The sequence below is a fragment of the Natator depressus genome, chromosome 2, assembly GCF_965152275.1.
Source record: "Natator depressus isolate rNatDep1 chromosome 2, rNatDep2.hap1, whole genome shotgun sequence".
NCBI lineage: Eukaryota > Metazoa > Chordata > Testudines > Cheloniidae > Natator > Natator depressus.
In genome coordinates this window covers 84082122-84105172 of record NC_134235.1, presented here as the reverse complement: position 1 = coordinate 84105172, position 23051 = coordinate 84082122, and the positions used below count along the sequence as shown (strand labels likewise).

Below are 23051 nucleotides of genomic sequence, written 5' to 3'. Positions count from 1 at the left end.
TGGCACAGTATGATATAAAGGTTGTATTGCAATTAGTTTGGTGTGGCTGAGTGGTTAAGCTATGGGAGAATTATGCAGGCAATCCCAAACAAGTACCTGAAATATACAACAAAATCAAGAAGATTAAGGGGTGGTCAGAATTAGCTCAAGTATTAATTTGAGATCTGAATTTAATTTGTCAAGAAAAAAATCTTAAACGTGTTAATATAGTGAGAGTTGAAATACAATTTATTTTCTTAAATTATCCTGATCATACATTAAGACAAATTCAGATAAATAGTTGAAGGCACCTTTCACTTCCAGGTAAATGGGCTGAATCCAAAGTAGGTCATTAGCGACCACCAGAAATAATGGCAATTAGGTTTCTGTGCAGTGGTCATGTTAAATGAGATGGTCTTAGTGTTGGTTTTGGTGGGTTTTTTTGTTCCAGACATATCCACTACTGGCCTTGGGAATAATCTGCATCTACTAAGCAGAGAAGTAAAGCAGTGAATGGGAAAAAGAGAATGAGTTACTCTTACCTCTACAGTTTTTCCCTCCAGGTCAGAATGGGAATTGTTCTTCTAGAGAAAATTGCTCTGCTAATGTCTGCTGTACTTGCTCTATGGATAAATGATACCTCATTTTCCAGTGGTTTCAGTATAGCAACATTAATGAGAAATAAATTCACCTAAATGTACTATCAACTATAGTGAAAGCTGGATTTATTCTTGTACTCTTGTTAACCTGGGCTCCCTTGTATTAAGGGTACAAATAAGGAGTTAAATAAAAATTATTTTCAAATTAAAAATTAATCTATATATTGACTGGCTGAAATAAGTTGCCTCAAAGTGGCCAGTCTATGATCAGGATACACACTCTGTGATAAATTAAGTGGGGGATAGCTCCCTTTTATGGACACCCAGCCAGCCAGTTAGCTATAAAATCCCTGTTAGTAGCTGTTCTCTACTTGCTTTACCTGTAAACGGTTAAAAAAAAAAAGCCCATAGGTAAAAAGATGGGAGTGGGCACCTGACCAAAAGAGCCAATAGGAGGGCTAGAACTTTTTAAAATTGGTAAAAAAAACTTCCCCTTTGTCTGCTGTTGTTGTTCTCCGGAGAGAGGAGACCAAAGCAGGAACAGGGCTGAGTTATGCTGTAGGAAGCTTTAAGCCAGGTATGAAAAACCATCAGATCATACCTAGAGACTACTTATCTGAAACCCCCAAATATGTAAGTAGATCAGGGAATGTCTAGAAAGATGCGATTAGGTTTATCTTTTTTTTTCTTATTGGCTTGTGGACTCCTCTGTGCTAACCCCCAAATGCTTTTGTTCTGCTTGTAACCTTTAAGCTGAACCTCAAGAGAGCTATCTTGATACTTCATTTTTGTAATTGTTTTTTTAAGACCTAGCAAAAAGCCTGAGTTCCAGATGTATTTTTTTCTTTTTGTTTTTAATAAAATTTACCTTTTTTAAGGACGGGATTGAATTTTTGTGTCCTAAGAGGTTTGTGCACATGTTGTTTTATTAGCTGGTGGCAACAGCTAATTTCCTTTGTTTTCTTTCTCAGCTCTTCCCCGGGTCGGGGGTGAAAGGGCTTGAGGGTACTCCACAGGAAGGAATTCCCAAGTGTGCCTTCCTGGGTTCCAAAAAGGGGGTTTTTGCACTTGGGTGGTGGCAGCATCTACCCCTTCAAGGTCAGAGAAAAGCTGTAACCTTGGGAGTTTAATACAAGCCTGGAGTGGCCAGTATTAATTTTTAGAATCTTTGCGGGCCCCACCTTCTGCACTTGAAGTGCCAGAGTGAGGAATCGGCCTTGACACACACTCTCTAGTAGTCTGTACACTTATACAGAATAGCATGCATTACATTTTAAAAGATTGTCATTGAAGCAGTATCTGTGTCAGTGCTGGCAGAAATGAATAGTTTGACCTTAACAGTACACTGCTTCAGGTTTCTTCAGTCTATGAAGTCCGGGCAGGTGAGCTCTGTATTGCTCTCATCCAACCTCATTAATCTCTGAAGTAGCATTATCAGAAGATTCTTTCTACCTCTGTCTACAAGAGATCTTGGAATCTTCTGCCCGAAGGAATAAGATGAGCCCATATTTCTTTTCTAGGGATGCACAAATGTGTGAGGCAGAATGTGTGATGCACTGTATGCTACTTACAATGGTGCTCTTTGTGAGATGCATCTTTAACATAGTACTACAACAAACTCTAGCTTGCTTTTCTAATTAGAGCAGCTGCTGAAAACATGAAATGGTCACTATTGATTATTGCATCCATTCATAACTTGTCAGTGTGAAGGCGGTGCACATATGTTAGCCCATAAAAAAGCCTTCCTGGTTATGATTTCCTCCCCCAACCCCCTGCAGACTGAGGTTTCCTGCCTTCGTCTGGAGAGTGACAAGTAGGACCTAAAGGAGTTCACAGAAAGGAAGCAGGTCAGCTGCACCCAATTTCTGACAGCACTTGAAAAGAGGATAGCCTCCTAAGAGGGGAGCTGCTGTTGTTCAGAGAAATACTCGTCACTGATTGAAGGAGTACTCCACATGTACATAATCTTGTTTGCTTTATTGTCAGTTGTGACCTTGCTTGTAAATAATCAGTCTGAATTCCCGAGAGACCTCATGAAGAGGCTTAATTTTCTGCTGGCTTTCTAAAATAACCAGGCCTCTTTCCCAAAAGTATGCAGTGGTTTGTTATTTTTTAACTTGTGTTCCAAAAAGGGTCATCTCCTTTTACTGGTTAGAGTGAGAGAAGGGAAGAACTCTCCTGTAGTCAGGATTCAACTGTGCAATTTTCAATATTAGACTATGTATATATCATCTGAAAGTGACCCAGCTTGAAAGACCCCTAAAGGGAATAATGGATAACAAATCAGATATGAATTTACCTTGTTATACAATAAGGGAAAATGACCTCAGGTAAATCCACACTAGGAAAAATGTGTTTTTAGCATGTGTTAGTTAACAAGTGGTAACTAACACAAAGTAAAATGAGACAATTTGTAGTTTTAATGTGTGTTAGTGGGTCAGAGTAAATGTTAGTAAGGAGCCTAAGGGTCCAGCTTGCAGTGTGGGCAGCTGAGAAAAAAAATGTCTTCACTTTTAGACTGAGCACATCTGATACACAAATTGACAGACACACATGCCATTTTCAGAGTAGAACTGCCCTTTAACAATTAGGGATATTAAGCAGTTATATATATATATATAAAATTCAAAGAGCATTTCCATTCACATTTAGAAAAAGCTCATGTTTGTGTTCACTAAGCAAGCAAGATGACCATTGGGGTTCTAGGCCAGTCAAGAATATTTTCACATTAATTCACCCATCTCTCTGTATTCAAATGAGAAACAATGCTGTTTGCAGCTATCATGTTGGTAATTTGGATGCCAGGTATCTTTAACTGCATATATAGTTTGTAAGAGATTGGGGAGTGGGAACTAGGAGATCTTAGTTCTATTCCTGTTCTGTCACTGGCTTTGGTTAAGTCACTTAACCTCACTGATTCTTTTTCCATCTAAAGAAAGATAGGATAATTCCTACCCCACACAGATGTTGTTATAAATCTTAATTAGAGTTTGTAAAGTTCTTTGAGATCTTCAGATGCAAATCACTGTAAAAGCACAAAGCATTACATCAAATGGCAAAATCTAATATTATCCACTATGCTCTCTTTGTTGGACACCTTCCATTCATCTATCATTTAAATTTACAATGGTGCATATAAGACCTGATCCAATCACAGTGAAGTCAGCAGTCTCTTTATTTCAGTAGGAATTGGATTGGGCCCACAATGGTTTTCCACTCTAGAGAAGCTGTATACTCTGCTAAGGTCTTCCCTTCAACAGATTCCTGAACTTGCTGCAGAGATTGTGCTCTTTAAGAGAGAGGTTCACCTACAGTTAATTTATCCATTAAAAGAAATAACTGTAAAAAGGGAAATTAAAGTCTCCCTTTAGCTTTGGAAAAACTGGGCTCAGATGTTCTGTAAGAATCAGCTTTTTCGTTTGCTGAACGCTGGCTACGAGAAACCTTTGTTTAGACTAGCCTTCAAATTTAGTTCCATAAAGCTCTCTCTTGGAGCTGAGTCTGCTTACCAGATTTGTGTATCAGTCATATTCTGAAGTCGCAAAAAATATTTTATCCTGATGTATTATCTCCAATAAACTGTATAGCACAAATATGAATAGTAGTCTGTATACTGCAAAATTTCTAATGGCTAAAATTGTTTAAAGTAAAGAACTAAAACTGCATCCAGCCCCTGCAGGTGAAGAATAAATATAGCTCCTTGCAGAACATATTTATTATAGATGATTAATTTGAATAGTCCATAATGACAGAGTTCTGAATCTTTATTTTTGGTAACTTGTATAGTTGGCCTATTTAGAACTTGAATGTTCTTCTAGAATGTATTAAATTCTAAATTAATAGGGAACTAATGAATCCCTAATGCAAGTTTGATGCTTCATTTATAGTGAGAATATTTCAAACAGAACAAGAAAATTCACATAAGTCTTTTTAAAAATATAATGTTGATACAACTAACATATCTACTGAAATTCCTGGGCATTTTTTCCTCTGCTTCTTGTAAAGTAGCAAAAAACCACCAGGCAGAAGTCATGAAAACTCTACTTTATGAGATTCTTGCTTGGATGCTATATCTAGATACTTCTTAAAGATGTGAATGATGAATTAAGCATTAAATCAGAGCTTATGGGACAGGTTATACTCATCTCCCTGTTCTTTCGGAATTGGATCACACTGAGTCACAATCTATCTGCCCCTGACTGTGGCTGGCAAAGTGATCTGTCCTAGCTCAGCGGTGGCTCCAGGGACAGGAGGTTGTGCTAGGAGCTATGCTGGGTTCATAGATTATTATACAGCCAGAAAGGAGCACTGGTCTAGTCTGATCTCCTGTATAATACAGGACTTCCATAAATTAAATTTGTTTGAACTAGAGCATATCTTTTAGGAAAAGATGACTGAGCCCTATCTGTTCTAGTAAGAGCGAATGCTAAAATATCCCCTAAAACTAAGTTAGGAAAATATGGAACTACTCCTGAGGGCATTCTGCACCCAAAAAATAAAAATTCTGCACCCAAAAAATTAAAATTCTGCACACAATATTTTAAAATTCTGCAAATTTTATTTGTCAAATAAATGTGGAGACTCCAGCATGGTATTGGGGAGCACAGGCCACTGGCTGCACTGAGGTGGGAGGTCACTGTGCAGCTTCCCGCCCCCCCAGGACACAGACTCAGTGGTGAGGCTGCACCAAACCCTGACATAGTGCAAGGACGGCGCCTGCCCCAGAAACATCTCAGGGCCCTGCCCCCCCATGCCAGGTGCAAGATGCAAGTGTGGAGGGGCTTAGTGTGAGGGGATCCAGATGTGGGTTGAGAAGGTTCTGTGTGGGACAGTCTGGGTCCAGGTGGCTCAGTGTGGGATCCGGGTGTGGAGGGGATCTGGATGCACAGGGGCTTTTGAGATTTCTGGGTGCAATGGTAATGGGACTCTGCAGGGGATCCCAGTGAAGGTGGTTGGGGCTCAGCAGGAGGGGTCTAGGTGTGAGGGGGATAGAATTTTGGAGGGGGGGTCTGGATGGCTTGTTGGGGTGGTCCAGGTGCAGGGGGAGTGGGGCTCATTGCGGGGGGGGGGGGGGGTTCTGGGTGCAGGGGGTGTGTGGCCTGGTGGGAGGGTCTGAAGGGTTCGGGATGCGCAGGGGTTGGGCAGATGTGGGAGCAGCTTCCTGTACAGGGATCCCTCCCCCTGCAGCTGAGGAGCAATGGGTGCAGGAAGCAGGAGCAGGGAGAGGAGTTCGCAGAGCTTCCTGTAGCCAGGGGAGAAATCTGGGGATGGATCTGACCCAGCCCTGGATGCCATGCAGGGGAAAAGGAAGTCCTGTCCTCCCCAGCCCAGCCCGGACTAGCAGCTGAGCCCAGCACAGGGTAGGAGCCACCAGCCAGGTCTTCCCCAGCTCGACCTCCTGCCCCCACAGTGATTTACCTCTCTGCCAGCTACCCTGGGCAAAACGTACTGCTGGGGAGGGTTGCATGTCCGCTCTTGTGGCTTCCCTTTGCTTCCCCAACAGAAAATAATTTTTCTGCTGGGAAGCAAAGAAATCTGCGGAGGACATTGTGACAGGTTTCCCGCCCCCCCTTCCAGGGTGCCACCTGATGTACTGGGGTACCACTCAGCCTGATTGTTCCAGCAGCCTGGGCTCCCTCACCCTGTCCTGCCAAGCCACGCCCTCAAGCCTCCTCTAGCACACATACAGCTAGGGACATACCCAGCTGCAGAAAGACAGACACAGACACTGAAATCAGTATTGCATGGGAAGGGTTTCACCTAAGGAATTGCCCAGGACTCAAGGGCACTCCCCCTCTGGAGAGTAAACCCAAAATTTTATTGTCTTGCACTGCACTGACAACTGTACAGCATAAGCTAATTGAAATTTGCCCTCTCCTTCACTGTGGACAGATATATGCACAGCTTTTTGACCCCCAGTTATGAATTATGTAAACTGGGTTAAAAACAAAAACAAGTTTATTAAGTACAAGAGGTAGATTTAAATGATTATAAGGGATAGCCAACAGATCAAAGCAGATTATCTTAGTAAATAAACAAAAACCACAAACTGAGCTTAACACACTAGATAGGTGGGATATAAATTAGCAAATTCTCACCCTAAGTGATAAACTGGCTGGCTGACTCTTAAGGCACAAGTTGCCTTGGCTTTCCCAGGTTTTCATATACAGGCTAATGATCCTTCTAGCATGGGACCATCACTTCCCACAGTTCAGTCCTTGCCCCTCAGGTGTTTCCAGGTCTGTTGTTGCAGGGAGAGTGAGGTCCCCCAACAATGTATTGTCCCCCTTTTATATCTTCTTCCCACTTGCTGGAAAGCTCTTTTGCTGTGATCTGGGTCAAACAGTTCCCCTTGTGTAGTGCTATCTCTGACAGGTTTCTATTGTTCAGAGTTCCTGAGGTAATCCTTGTGCTTGTGTGCATTTCCTCAATCAGCCATTAACATTGTTTGGCCTTTGTACAGTTGCACCTAAAAGGCTGCTTGTGGGTGTTTTCAACCTCACATGTTTCAGTAACACATACATAGCCAAACTTAATAACTTCACATACAATCCAATGAGATATTAATGTCTAGCAGATCAAGACTTTTAGAATGATACCTCACAAGTCATACTCTGTACAAAGCATATTCTAATTACATGACAGTGGTGAATATTGGGGTGTCAGAGTGTCACGGACATAAATTCTGCACATGCGCAGTGGAGCAGAATTCCCCCAGGAGTATATGGAACCAATGAATGAATCTTATTCATTCACAGCTTAGAGACTGAAATACACATAAGAATCTGATTGTTCAACTGTTTTTAGGCATTTTTGATTCCCTTCTCTTTCTGCTGTAGAATCAGCTGGGTAGTGCCCTCAGACTTTCCATGCTAGTCTGTCATGTCTCCATATAACTCCAGAATAAAGAATAAGAGGCAATATTAGACACACCTAACTCTAATACAATGAAAGAGAAATTTCAGTCTCTTAAACATATACTTTTGTTAAGGTTACAACTTAATCCTATTATGTACACCCAGGGTTTCTTGTCACACATCTAGATTCAGATGTGTCCAAAGCAGGCCCCTACTCCAGCAAACAATTCAACTGGAACTATTCATTCATAAAGTTAAGCATTTGCATAAGTGTTTGCAGGGTTGGGGTCCTGGTAACTGCCTCATTCAGTCTTAATATACAAGCAACGTGACCAATTAACTCCCTGATTTTGGACATCAAGCAGCCTCACCCTTTAAATCTCTCCTTAAAATCCTTCTTATTTTGGTTGGGCTTCCAGTGCTGAAACTCTTCAACCAGTTTATAAAAGTAATTAGAAAATAAGCTTTTCATCATCTTATATTAAATTGTATGTTAAAAACAAATCATGCTACACACATTACATATGCAAAATATGTAACCATAAAGAATCATTAGATGGAAGAAGATTTCACTCTCCCAACTCCTACTGCCAACCTAAGCATAAGGAACTGACCTCAGCTTCCCACTTTATGGCACACTATAGTGCCACATACCACTCACCCTAATTATTATTTGTATTATTATAGTGCTCAGAAACCCTGTCCCTGGGTGCCATCGCGGCTGCACCCCGTCTCCAAGCATGCACTGCCACTCCCAGTCAAGGAGGTTTATTCTTTTATAACAAAAGTTAAACAAATAGAACACAATCTTAAGTCAATACCTGGTCCCCAGGCTTCAGGACCACCCCTCCCAGGGATCTCTGCCAATCCAGCTCCTGGCAGCTTCCTACCCTCACCCAGTGGTTTTGGCTTGGAGCAGCAGCCACAGGCTTGCTTCCCTGATCTTCTGGCTCCACCTTGTTCCAGAGACTTACCACAGGTATAGGCCCAGGTATAGCTTGGATCGCTCTAATTAGCTGGATTAGGCACACCTGCTCCAGTCCAGGGGCACTGGGCTCAGTCTAGCCACAGAGACCAACTACCCTGTGATAACCCCATTCATGGACCAAGCCCCATTGTGCTAGGCCAGTGGTTCTCAACTGTGGTCCACCCCTTGTTCAGGGAAAGCCCCGGGCGTGCTGGGCCGGTTTGTTTACCTGCCGCGTCCGCAGGTTCAGCTGATCATGGCTCCTACAGGCTGTGTTTCGCCGCTCCAGGCCAATGGGGGCTGCAGAAAGGGCGGCCAGCACATCCCTCGGCCCACGCCACTTCCCGCAGCCGCCTTTGGCCTGGAGCGGCGAACCGTGGCCAGTGGGAGCCACAATCGGCCGAACCTATGGATGCAGCAGGTACACAAACCGGCCTGGCACGCCAGGGGCTTTCCCTGAACAAGCGGTGGACCTCAGTTGAGAACCACTGTGCTAGGCACTGTACAAACAAAGAACAAAAAGACTGTTCCTGCCCCAAGTAATTTATTCTCATCCTACGAGCTAGGCGTGTCATTCCCCCTGCTCGTGTACACGTACTTGTTGTGCTAGCTCAATGAGAACTAGCACAACTATAAATAGCAGTGCCGCTGTGGTAGCACAGACAGTGGCAGTGGAGGCCTGGATTAGCCAGGCCAAGTACAAACCTGCCTGAATCTGGGGGGTTTCAGATGTACTCAGCACCTCTAAGCTGTGCCTCTGCTGCCACGTCCCATGCTACTATAGCTACATGGCTATTTATCGTTGTGTGTGAGCTCCATGAGAGCTAGCACAAGTACATGTATGCAAGCAGGGGAATTACACTCCTAGCTCATAGTGTAGACGTAGCCTAAGTATAAGACAAGAGACAGCAGATGGACAGAGGAGTGTAAGGAAACAATAAAATAATATTGGTCAGCATGATAGGCAGTGATCTCAGCCCGCCAGCAGCCTACAGTGTGTTAATGTAGCAAAAATGAAGACAACATGTCCTTTAAGAATTTTTCCACTGGCACAAACCAAGAGGAAGATGTATGGGTTGCAAACTAAGGTCCTGATTCTGCAGTGAACTCCATATAGATGCAGGGATCTACCTGCACACAGCTTAAATTACTATCATGACTGTGAACAATTACTTTATATTACAGGCAACATCCTGTAACTTCTTCCACAGAGACAAAACACATCTACTCCACTTATACCTTACTTCAGCAGTATTCTCTCCTCTCTGCCTCTGTTAAAAGTGTGCCTGAAAAGAGGTGGTTGTAGTTCTTAGCTAATCATAGTCTCCTTTTCTCACACTTCCATCCCAATTTGAAATTTCATTTGGGTTTTTTAGTTGTTGACTTATAAATCTAATTTTAGTAACTTTTAATATATGATTGAGATTGATTTTCTAGATAGCAATATTTTTGTCGATTTGCTGTACCCTGACTTTATCAGAGTAAAAAAAAATCATAATTGTGCTATCATATTGCAAATAAATAGCACAATACATTATATAACACCCATGAAAATGCAGATGCATAAAGAGGTTTATGTAAATCATTAGTCTTCCAATCCAAAACCGTATAGTTATAAAATTAAATGGTAAATTTTTAAGGATGGAGAATATATGCAAGTACTACTGATAAGCAGTTTCAAAATGCAGATCTGGTTCAAGATTCACTCAGATTTAGAAGTATTTACATAAATTAAGATTGTAGCCAAGTGAGATAAATTAATCCCCATTGCTTCAATTAAAAGTGCTAAACTACTACCAAGAAATTTGCCAAAAAGAATGTGATTTTTAGTTTTAAATATGGGTAACTTGAAAGCTGTTTACACAAAAAGAACCCTGAATAAAGAACAGTTTCTAGTGTAAATGTCTGCTAAATGAAACTACACTCATTGCTACTATGAAGCAGAATCTAAACTTTTACCTCCGATTTCCTTTCTTCTTTGAATGCTTGGGATTTATGTAACCTGCTATATGTGCTCAGCCATTCTCCTCACATGCATACATGTTCATGCATAATATGTGCTATTAAAGATGAAACTCCTGGCTCCACTTACTACAGCGGCTTTTAGGGATCCTCAATGCTAGTGAGCAGTCACAACTTTGTCAGTGAAAAGGAAAAAGTGCCATTCATTTCATGAGTCTTCAGTGAAGCTGTGACGTTGCACTCGATATACTTTGTGAATCTGAATATGATGTAACTGGAATATGCTTTATGCGAACGGTCTCTTGTAAGGTATCATTACAAAGGTTATAACCTACGGAATATGTTCATCCTATTTGTATGAATGTATCATTCTTGTACCTGAAACTAGAAATATGAAATATAATTCTGAGGTCCTATTGTAATTATGCAAAGCGTGGGCCATTAATGGTGGTTTAGAATCTTGATGGCTCCCACTGACAAGGACAATTGACTGTAAATGGCTCTATTTACCTGCAAGTCTGCCTGTGTACTTGTAGGCCAGTCCCTGGGTAATGGAAAATGAAAGATGGATTCCATGTCACCTGATACTGGAATGCATCTTAAACCTGGTGCTTTTCCATTTAGAAGGAGGGGTGAGGACCCAGAGAGACAAAGGATTCCTGCCTTGTGTCAAATCTATAAAAGGGGGTAGAACAGGACAAGGAGGGTCCCGTTCATGAAAAAGCCCCTGCTTTTTACTTAAGATGCCAGCTGGAATTAACAAGAACTGTACCAGGGGAAAGGATTGGGCCCGGACTAGGAAAGAGTCTAGTCTGTGAAAGAAGCTTATTGGAACATCCTACTTGTTATATTTAATAAAATCACTTTTGTTTATTAGTAAACCCAGAGTAAGTGATTAATACCTGGGGGTGCAAACAGCTGCTCATATCTCTCTATCAGTGTTATAGAGGGCGGACAATTTACCAGTTTACCCTGTATAAGCTTTATACAGAGTAAAACAGACTTATTTGGGGTTTGGATCCCATTGGGAGCTGGATGTCTGGGTGCTGGAGATAGGTGACCTGCTGAGCAGATTTTGGTTAAAGTCTGCAGCTTTGGGGGTGTGGCCCAGAACTGGGTCTGTGTTGCAGCAGGCTAGCATGTCTGGCTCAACAAGGCAGCGTTCTGGAATCCCAAGCTGGCAGGGAAAATGGGCTCAGAGGTAATCTCAGTACATTAGGTGACAGTCCCGGGGGGTCTCTGGGACTGAACCCGTCACAGCAGGCCTTTGCTGTAGGAAGATATGATGGGGTGCATAAACACCACATTACTTGGCAGTGAGGAGTGATGTCTACTCAATTTTCAATTTTCTAAGATCCCTCATGATCACTCCTCATTACCATCTTGCCACTGCTCTCCTTCAATTCACCAGAAATGCTGCTTCTGTTTCCTGCTAAATACCTGATTCAGCTGCCGCTTAAACCAATTTTATACCTTTGAAACTTCATTGACCTTCATGGAGCTATTTTTAATTTATCCCTGTGTAATAGCAGGCTCGTGTCTTTAGCGTGTTAACTTCTCAATAATATCTCACAACTTTGTGCATGGATATGTGGAGAGAAGCGAGTGATTCAGAGACTTACTGTAGCGTGACTGTCTGTTGCAAACTCACTTCCTGGGGCATACACACATTATTAAAGCTGGTCTGTAGCAAGCTGAAGGCAGCAAGTCTGAATGAAGGCCTGCATTATAGGGGGTGAGAGAGGGATTTGATTTCAAGGTCATGCAAGAAGACTCATGATGTTTGTGAGGGGGTGGAGCAGGTGCAGGGGTGTGTGTGCGTGTGTGTGTGTGAAGGTGACTATATGCACACTGGGTTGACACCTTTCTGCAAATCTTAATCTGTTCTTGTAGTCCTAGTTTATAACTCAGTTTCCCTGAAAGCATTTCCTATACTCCCGTACTTTGAAGCCAGGAAACACCACAGCGCATGTGAGATCTTCCTCACAAGAGATTCTTGATTTTAAGTAACAATAATTTCATTGATTTATAAAAAAAAAGCCTTGGCATCTATTTATAATACTATATTTTCCCAAAATTATTAATAATTTTTCTTTCATGGAGAGCAGCTTTGATCCCAGCCAAGAGTACTTAAAAAGCTGAGCTGCTGATGTACCATGCCAGTTTTCGGTGAAACCGGAACTCGAAGTTTGAGATTGGTGACTCTTTGGGTACGTTTGCACTGCAGCTGGAAACATGCTTTGCAGCTTGTGTAGCAAGACAGGCTAGGTCTGCTTGAGTTAGTGTGCTAAAAATAGCAGTGCAGCAGGGATAGAACAGCTGGCAACTTGGCCAGCTGTCTGACTACAAACCCATTCAGACCCCCTGCGTCTGTACTCGGGTGGCTAGCCTGAGCCACACTACTCAAAAAGAGCTAGCATATGTCTGTCTACTTAAGATAGGAAGCACAGTCCCAGCAGCAGTGTAGATGTACCATTAGAGTTTGAGGTTTCCTAAACCTCTCAAATTATTTTGGGGGGTGGGGTACAAAACTACTGAATGTGCAAACCATTTTCCATGTGTTGTGTCAGCCAGAGTAGCAGTTAAATGCAGTATCAGGAATTGAACAACTAGCTAAAAGCGGTGCTGTTTATTAGTGATAATATAACTACTCCCTGCTCTGCAAGCACTAAGTTGTTTTTTTTACTTAATAGTCAGATAACTTAGAAATTTCTATTATATAGATAGAGGTACTATAGTGATGGGTGCCAGTATAAAAACCTAGATTAAAATGTATGGATACCAAATCATCCCTTCCTACTCTTTGATACCCAGAACAGGATCTTAGTCATTAAACAAGGCTAGTTTCTGGACACAATGCTGTTACCTTACTACAGACCCTCTGCTGAAACATGCATTATAGTTAGAGTTTTCTGGAAGTGGACCTACTGCAAAACAAAACTCCTCACCACCAGCCACAGCCTTTTCCTGTCCTCAAAGCACCCTGCCTGGTGCCATGGACCAACCCCTTCAGAGCGCCACTCTGGGAATGGAGGTCCCCCCGCACACACACACACGTACGTGGCAGGGGACAGAATTTTCCCTTTGTAAAATAATTAGGACAAACATTCTTGCAAATACTCACACAGCAATATTGTGTGGGGTTTTAGTAAATTGCTTACTGTTACACATTTCCAAATGTCATAGGCTGATCCATTATGTAATGTCAACAAAATAAATCAGTGATTTGCTGGACACTTTCAAAACACTAAACAACAAATTAATCATGTTGCATTATGCATGCTGCAGTCCAGAGTTCTGCAAAAATTCTATCACCACAGGCAAAAAAAAAAAAAAAGTGACATTTTCATGGATTTGGGAAACATACCACACTTAATTGTTTGCCCATTTTTCATGGCGGTGGGGAGAACAAACTTCACAGGAAGAAAATTCATTCACATGTGGCTATTCACAGTGTGAAAAATGTCTGTGAAACTCTGTGGATAAGACCCCTGCTGCATCATCTCCAGAAATAAATTCATGTTTAGATTTATATACTATAACCTAAATGCAGAAAATCAGAAAGAACTTGTGAAATAAACATGGAAGTACCCCTAGAAAAAGGGGGGGAAAGGAACAACATTCAACAGCATCATGCATGGTACAGTATGTTTTTATTAAGAATAAAAACTGATTTGGTGGATGAAGCGAAGTTTTTGGACACACATCAAGCTTCTAGAAATTTATATGAGACTGCATAAACCCTACTTTAATACATTTTGCTTTGTTTTCAATCTTATATTTATCCATCCTTCTTGATAAAATATCACCTTTAGGACACTAGCTGAAGTTGGCTGATCTCTGACTGCCTTACAAGAGGACAAATTGGCTCTGTGATACATTAGTTCTTGGATAATAGAGAAATATTGTGTAGTTTATTGTTAAATGACATTGAACTAAATCCAGAAAACACTTACTGTTTCAAATGCTTGGGAATGGAAGAAACTGAATAGAAGGGAGCGGATAGTGCCAAGAATTCAAGTGGTTCCATTGTGTCAATGTTTTCATCTAAAATCTGGCTTTCTAGGAGTTTGATTTAGCTTCTTTAACATGGGACCAAATTTTGTCAGCTCAGATACTAAGTGTAAATTCTTTCAAAATTAAACCACATTCCTATTTTATATTTTGGGCAAAATCTATCTTAAGGTATGGTAATTTAAAAATAAAATTACATTAAGTTAATCATTACATTTCAAAATGACCTTGCTAAAACTAAATAACATCTCTCCTTACAAAGCAGTGGAGCTCACAAATTCCCTTTCTCATAAGGCTAGGAGTTTGGGTGGTGTCATGCTTCTGATTTGGACATGTAACACCAAGACTTTGCATTGCTTTCCACCAGGTGAGAACAACATTTTGCTATTAACCCTGTCATAAGAATCTTAATTTTTATCTTGAAAGATTTGTAAAGTAAAGCTTGGGAATTTCTCACAGCTCAGAACAGACAGGCTTCACTCAGAGCATAATCTTCAGTGGACTCTGATTTACCCCAGTTATTATGTAAAGAGCTCCTCTTATGTGGCTTCAGAACAGAGAGCCAATTACATATCCTGATACCTAGGCACAACAGGGCCAATTAAGAATGAAATGAGCTCACTCATTATGCAGAGTTTGCATTGTGAGTAAGGCTACATTTTAGTCACAGGTATTTTTAGTAAAGGTCATGGACAGGTCACAGACAGTAAACAAAAATTCATAGCCCTTGACCTGACAGACAGTAAACAAAAATTCATAGCCCTTGACCATGACTTGTACTATATAACCCTGACTAAACCTTGGGGAGGAGGGTTGCCTGGGGAGTGTGTGCTGTGGGTGCTGGCGGGGGGGCTAGGACCCCCGCTGGTGCTGGGCGGGGGGGAGCAGGCGGTGCCACACGGCCTGGGACCCACGCTGGTGCGTGTGGGGTGGGTGTTGGTGGGGCTGGCAGGCTCCCTACCCAGCTCCGTGCCTCCCCGGAAGTGGTGACATTCCTAGGTGGGGATATGGCCATGCAGCTCTGTGCGCTGCTTCCTCCCTGAGCACTGGCTCCACAGCTCCCATTGGCCAGGAGCTGTGACCAGTGGGGATGTGTGGGGGCAGTGCCTGCAGGCAGAGGCAGTGTGCAAGGCTCCCTGGCTGCACCTCCCCCTTAGAGCCAAGGGATGTTGCTGCTTTTGGGGAAGCCCCCTGAGATAAGTGCTGCCCAGAGCCCTCACTGCCTCCTGCACCCCAACCCCCAGCGCCCCACCCAAACTCCTGCTGCTGCTGCTGGGGGGGGGGGGGCGGTGGCCACTGCAGAATTCACGGAGGTCACGGAATCTGTGACTTCCGTGGCAAACTCACAGCCTTATGAGCACGCTCAAACAGATTTTCAAAGGCATTTATGTGCCTAAAGATGCAGATAGGTGGCTAGTGGGATTTTCAAAATCACTTAGGTCCCCAGTCCTCAAAAGGTATTTAGGAACCTAATTCCCATTGAACTCAAGTATCTGGGCCCAAGCATCTATCTCTTGCTGTTGAAAACCCCATTAGGTGCCTATCTGCATTCCTACATGTCTAAAAATATCTGGCCCTGTGTCCTTAACTCTGAAATTTCTTTTCTTGGATCAAGACAAATCCTTAACATGATACAATGTTTTTCCTGTTGAATGATTATTCCTGACTGTAGCCCACCTACATTTACTTCACTGCAAACTTTTGGCCAGCTTCTCTGCTCATGTAAATCCTTGTAGTTCCATTGACTTCAGTGGAGCTGCACCAAGTTTACACCAGTTGAGGATCCTGACCCTCTGTTGCTACATCACTCCAATTGTTCTCTTGATTGTAACACTGATGAAACAAGAATCAATAAGACAACTTTTCTTAAGTAAGTAATATGCACCTCTAGTTGTTGTTTTTTCAGTAATCTGGGTAGTTCAAGTGGTATTCCACTCAGATGTGTTCACACCCAGTGCACTGAGAACCAGAGACTTTTTTCCCACAGCAGTACCCATCGGGGCAGTGTGCACACCCTGCTCCTCTCCATGGACCTTCCCAAGGCCATATAAGGGCAGGGCCCTCAGCCAACAGCTGCCACGCTCCGGCCACCCAGCTCTGCAGGCAGCTTTGCAGAAGTAAGGGTGGCATGGTATGGTATTCCCACCCTTACTTCTGTGCTGCTGCTGGTGGGGTGCTGCCTTCAGAGCCGGGTGCCCGGCCAACAGCCGCCGCTCTCCGGCCACCCAGCTCCCAAGTCAGTGCAGAAGTAAGGGTGGCAATACTGTGATCTAAGTTCCTGTACGCTGCACAGCTGGGGGAAGTGTGGCCCGAACACAGCCATGGCCGGACCTGCCGTGGCCGGGGTGCTCCTCCCCCATCCCCAACTCAGCCATGGACCTGCTGTGGCCAGGGTGCCCCACCCCCAGTCCGAACCTGCCACGGCCTATCCCATGGCCCCAGCCCCGGAGCTGTCACAGCAGGGAGAGGTGCCTCTTCCCTCCAGCCCAGGTGCTGTTGCAGGGGGAGATAGCTGGAGGGAAGTCCTCTCTCCCCACTGTAGCCCCAGAGCACCCTCCTGCACCCCAAACCCCTCATTCCCGGGCACACCTCAGAGCCCGCACCCCAGCTGGAGCCCTCACCCTTGCACCCCCAACCCTCTGCCCCAGCCCTGAGCCGTTCATTCCCAACCCCATCCCAGAACCCGCATCCCCAGCTGGAGCCTTCACCCTCCCCGACTCCGCACCCAACCCTCTGCCCCAGCCCTGAGCCCCCCCACCCCCCACTCCAAACCCCTCAGCCTCACCACCGCCACATAAATTTTGTTATGTGCACCAATATGGAGGTGATATGTGACACATCACCTCCATATTGGTGCACATAACAAAATTCATTCTGCACATATGTGGGGAAAATTAGAGGGAACACTGACCATGACTGTCCCCCTAAAATAACCTTGTGACCCCCTCCTGGAACTCCCTTTTGACACAGGACCCCCAGTTTGAGAAATGCTGGTCTCCCCCCATGAAATCTGTATAGTATAGCATAAAAGCACACAAAAGACCAGATTTCACAGGTCCATGACACATTTTTCATGGCTGTAAATTTGGTAGGGACCTAACTATGAGGCTGCCTCAGCACCAGGGCCATCATCAGATCATTTGGCCAGCCATCCTCTACCTCTGCAGTAATTCTGGACAGACCCCTAGACTCTGATTCTCCCCTGAGAAGGGAAAGGGGTCGTTCACCTTCTCCTGGGGTTTCCAATAAGAGGACCCATAAAATAGATCAGAGTCAGCAGAGCTTGAAGAGAGATTCATCATCCTCTTCATCTATAACAGGCACTAAGCGACATCAAGACCCAGGAACCCAGGGTAGAGCTGGGCCATCAACTTGTGTCTCCCCGGTAGTGAAGTGGGAGGATCCTGGTACTATACTGTTGACTCCAGAGCCATCCGAGAGACAGCTGTTGAGTTCGGTACCTAGGATCACTGTGGCAGTGCCATCCCTTTCAGTACCTTTTATCCTGCAATCCTTTATGGCAGGAGCAGATCTGCTATGTCTCTCTGTGCCTGCATCTCTGTTTACACAAGAGGTCAGCCCTACATTGGTACCCACAGTGATTCTATGTCCAGCACATCCTTTGATTTCAGGGCCTAGTTTACAAATGCTTATGGCCCCAATACTGATGAAGAAACAGGCACTGTCCATGGTCTTTGTGCCTGTGGTGCTGGTACAATTGCACCCTCTGTCTTCAGTGCCTGCTACACTTCTGACCTTGATATGCATTTGCTTACTTGTTTGGTACCTCGTTGCTTTTTGGAGTGGGGGCTGGCTCCATCAGGCTCATCAGTACCAGCAGCATGCTCCTTTCTGGTCCTCGACCCATTCATATAGCCATCTCAGGACACCCTTGCAGTAACAACTCAGGTTCCACCACAGTTACTGATGGTACCTCCCCTTCATTGGTCAATATACAAATTGGGATATACAGTGGTCCCACTGGGATGGGCTCCACCAATGCCCTGAGGACTCATCAAATTTTGAGTCAGAGTCCAGCTCTCATTCATCTCAATCTCAATGAAAGGGGTCAGGCAAAGCATCCAAGCATCAGGTAGGGGACAAAAATTGGTACTGAGAGCACAGCCACTCTTATAGCAAGGGCAGACCATCCTGGCCCAATATGTACTGGCCTACTGTGCCATAGCCCTTCCCACAAGGGCCCTCAGGGGACTGATGGGGTGGATCTCTCTCCCTCAGGTCAGGACCTCAGCGCTTGTCCAAGGATAGATTCCCCCTTCTGTCCAGTTGTGAGGCAGACCAGCCTCCAGAGCCCCCTTTGATGCAGATACAGGAGTATACCCGTCCTCCTGAACGGCTTCTTGTGGGAGAGCCCTTGCCAGATGATAAATCTTTGCCTCAGGAGGAAACACTGACCCCCGCAATTCTGGCTTTGCCCTCTCTGAATGACTCAGTGATACTGATTTCCTCTTCTCCAGTCCCAGAGGATTTTCAATTCTACCAAGACTTACTTAAGAGAATGGCTACAGCCCTGGGCATTGAACCTGAACTGGTATAGGAAAATACCCACAAGTTATTGGATATCCTCCAAGCATCTACACTGGAAAGGATAGTTTCCTGATTAATGATGCACTTCTGCAGCTGGAGAAAACCTTGTGACTCACATCAGCATCTCTAACTCTGTCAGCAACGTCCCTTCTTAGGGGTTCTAGTGTTTTTACTCCCAAACTCCCTAGTTCTCACAGTTGTTAATGAGAGATCGCTGCAGGGGACATTGCAATTGACCCCTCTCTCCAAATAAAGAGTCTAAGAGACTAGATGCATTAGGAGGAGAGATTTATACTACTGCCTCACTCCAGATGAGGATAGTAAACCAGCAAGCCCTCCTTAATTAAGAGGTGATGTCAAAGTTCCCAGACAAATTGCTGGACAATACAAAGGAAGAGTTCAGGGCCTTCTTAATGATGGCAAAGACTTCACTCTTGTCTCCTCTACACATTGCAGATGCTTCCTCCAGGTTTGTGGCCTCTGCAATTATAACGAGAAAGGTTATGTAAATTCTGGATAGTGCTGGACATTCAGCAGTCTGTTGAGGACTTATGTTTTGACTGTCGATATTTGTTTTCAGACACCACGAATGAGGTATTGCACTCTTTTAAGACTCACACATTCTGGGGGTGGGAGGCGGTGTATGTCCTATAACTGGCCACCAAGAAATGCCAATATAAGCCTCCTCAATAATACTCTCAATAATATCAGAGGCAACCCTTTTATCTCCCAAGGCAATAGGACTCTCCTAGGAAGAGACAGAAGCCTCAGAAGAGGAGAGCATCCAGTTCCAGTCTAACCAATCGTATTGCCCTCAACCTGCTGTAGGGAAACAGCTTTTTTCACGAATTCTTCAAGACCCGCAATGCAACCACTAGTTAACTACCCATCCCTTTCCCCCCTTCCACCCCCCCCCCCAATTTGGAACAGATTTTCCTCACTTTCTCACTTGGAAGACAATAACCTTGGACACGTGGATCCTAAGTACAGTGGGACTGGGATATTTGATCCAGTTCTTATTTGTCCCCCTTTCCTCGTCCCCTTTCAGGGACCAATCTCACAAGTCTGTGCTCCTTCAAGAAGTTCAGACTCCACTCATCCTAAGGGCTATAGAGAAAGTTCCCCTGCAGTTTCAAGGACAGGGCTTCTATTTCCATTATTTCCTTATCCCCAAATTCAAGGGAGGACTGAGACCTATTTTGGACCTTCAGGTTCTCAACAAATTCATCAAGCAACTGAGATACCACATGATTACCCTAGCTTTTATACTCCCCTCCCTAGATATCAACAATTGGTTTGCTGCTTTTGATCTTTGAAATACATATTTTCCCAGTGGTGGTATTGCCCAATCACTGGAGATTCCTCAGCTTTCTGGTGAGGGGTGGGGGGAACCGTCATTGCCAGGCCATGGTAATTCCATTTGGCCCGTCTTCGGTTTCTCGTGTATTCACAAAATGTTCGGTGGTAGTGGCGGTCTTCTTAAGGAAGAACGATATCCACATCTTCCCTTAACTGGGTGATTGGCCGGTACAAGGTTCTTCACAGGAGCAGGTTTGGGGCCACTTCAGGTTAATCTCTGCTTTTTCAGTCATCTGAGACTCCTTTTGAACAAGGAAAAAGTCACTATTTATTCCAACTCAGAGGCTCAAGTTCATTGGGGCCCTACTCAATTCTGTGAATTTGACTACTTTTCTTCCTCACAGGTTTTAAATGACTCACGAATTGTGCAAGTCCCTCAGATCTCTTCTGTCCACCACAGTTCGGACTTGCCTGAGATTGCTGGGACACATAGCCTCATGGTTGAAATCTGTCTATCACCCAGACACAACCTGAACAGGTTGGTGTCATAGGCTGGGATGTAGGTGGTCAGACCAGTGGTGGTCAGGCCTAATTGTCGCTGCAGGAGTCAGGAGCCAGGAATCAGAGGAGTGGGTCAGAGCCAAAGGTCAAACCAAGGGTCAGAGCTGGTATCAGGAGTCAAGCCAAGGGTCAGAGCCAAAGTCAGTAGCCAGGGGTGGGGAAGAGAAGTAGCGATCTGGAATAAGACAGGAACCAGGAATAGGACAGGAAGGCAGAAATCAGGAACAAGGAAGGGCTCAGGAGTGAAATGAGAGAGTCCAATCACCTTGTCTTTTTGTGTCCTATCCAAATTGTATGAAAGGGCAAGTAGTCTCAATGCAGACGATTTCAAGATAGATCACCTCCTGGATCACGACAGCATATTGGATAGCTGACACTCCTCTTCCAAGACTCTCAGCCCATTCCACAGGGACTCCACCTTCATCAGTCGCTTTCCTGAGGGATATTCCTATATTGGACATTTGTAGGACTACCATGTGGTCCTCACTATATACATTCATGCATCACTATGCCATCATAACTGCATCCAGACCAGATGAAAATTTTGGCAAATTAATATTATAGTCATTGTTTAACTAGATCCAAGCGTATACTGGAGGTGAGTCACCTAAGTGGAATGAACATCTGCCAACATTTGAAGAAAAAATAATTACTTGCCTGTTCTGTAACTGTTGTTCTTTTAGATGTGGGTGCAGATGTGTATTCCATGACCCACCCTCCACCCCTTGTTCCCTGGAGTCTTTGTCTATCTCTCTGGTCCAAAGGAACTGAGGTGGGGGGATTAGGGTAACACCACCCTTAAAATAGCCTCGGAAGGGGCCACGAGGAGACCCAGGGTGTATATGCTGTCCCGATAGTGACAGGTACTCCTGCAGGGGAAAAAAAGTCTCCAACTCTTGGTGCACTAGGCACAAACGCACCAAAGTGGAATACACATCTGTGCCCTCACGAGCAGCACTTACAGAGCAGGTAAGTAACTTTTTAATGCAAATATATTAGCAGGTATAGTTTGTTAAAGATTAATCAATTTACACCTTAAAATAATTCAATTTCTGAAGCCAATGGAAATGTTGACACTGATGTCAGTGGGAATTGGGTTTGGTGGGGTTTTTTTTATTAAAGATAAATAAACTGTTAGAAGCATAGTCTTTCTTTATATAGCAGTAAAGGAGAAGGTGTCAGATATGCTAAGTCTAAATCCTCATCCAAGCGCATAGCCCAAGTAAATTGTTGCCCAAGAGGGTTGGTGGAAGGCTCCTCTGCTCTCAACCTACCAAGTGAACATGTGGCTATTCCACATCTCAGTAGCACTTCTATCTGACACACACCCCCTCCTCCATTCAGGTGGTGAATCTATGCAGGAACAAGCCATCCCTCTTCATTCTTGCTGAAGGCTGTGTTGACTCTGATAATGTTGTAGATAGATCCACCTTTCTAGATCACCTCCTGTTATAGCAGGTGTCTTAAATTCCTTTTTTTCAAACTTTTTTTTTTGTAGGTGAGAAATCTGGAAATGAACAAGAAGAAGTTGCGTTACAGAATGCCAGCAAACAGATTGTGCAAACTGCCATCCTGCAGGCAGTTCAGCAAGTCTCTCAGGAGAGCGAACAACAGGAGAAGAAAGTAAACAGCAGTGTGAGTCTGCAGTTAGAAAAAGGGGAATTAACCAAGAAGCATGAAAAGAAGTAAAAGAGTGAACTATTTGTTTCGATCCTCCAGTTGGCAGTGTCTCCAGCTTTCCTCTTAGTATCACCTGTGTTGCCAGTGCAATGTTACTACTGTAAAGCAAACCAAAGTATAATCAGCACCTAGACATAGAGTAAAGCTGCAATAGTCCTCAATTGAGAAATATTAAGTGCATTAGGTGACTAACTTCATATTTATGCAGTGCCTCTTAAACATAACAAACAAAAATACTGTAGCTATAAAAGAGTTTAAAGCACAATCTCTTCTTAAGGGATGGTTTTATATGCAAAAGCTTATTGTTAGTGCACTTCTGTATGAATCTTATGTGCATCATCTGTGTCTGTTCAATTGGCAGATATCTCCACTGAGTTACAGATTTTACTAGGGGTTGTCAATATCAACTAAACAATATACTGTAGCGTGTAGGAGATGCATTTTCAGGATCCTTGAAACACAAGTTTGTGTTTTATTTTGATAGAATGTGGGCTGTGCAAAATAGCATCTGTAAAATGGATTTGGAAAGTTTCATGCACAAATCTCTTTTCAATCTTTTTACAAAGTACATTATCTATGACTATA

General features: G+C 43.7%; 1 protein-coding gene across 1 annotated transcript in view; it reads left to right on the top strand.

The window, feature by feature from the left end:
* The window catches only part of AKAIN1 (A-kinase anchor inhibitor 1), a 28107-nt gene extending 5632 nt beyond the window's left edge, over nt 1-22475 (top strand). Inside the window, exon 2 of the mRNA XM_074943128.1 lies at nt 22285-22475. Coding sequence (XP_074799229.1) covers nt 22285-22475 — 191 coding nt within the window. The remainder of the gene's footprint in view (nt 1-22284) is intronic.
* Nucleotides 22476-23051: the final 576 nt, after the last annotated feature.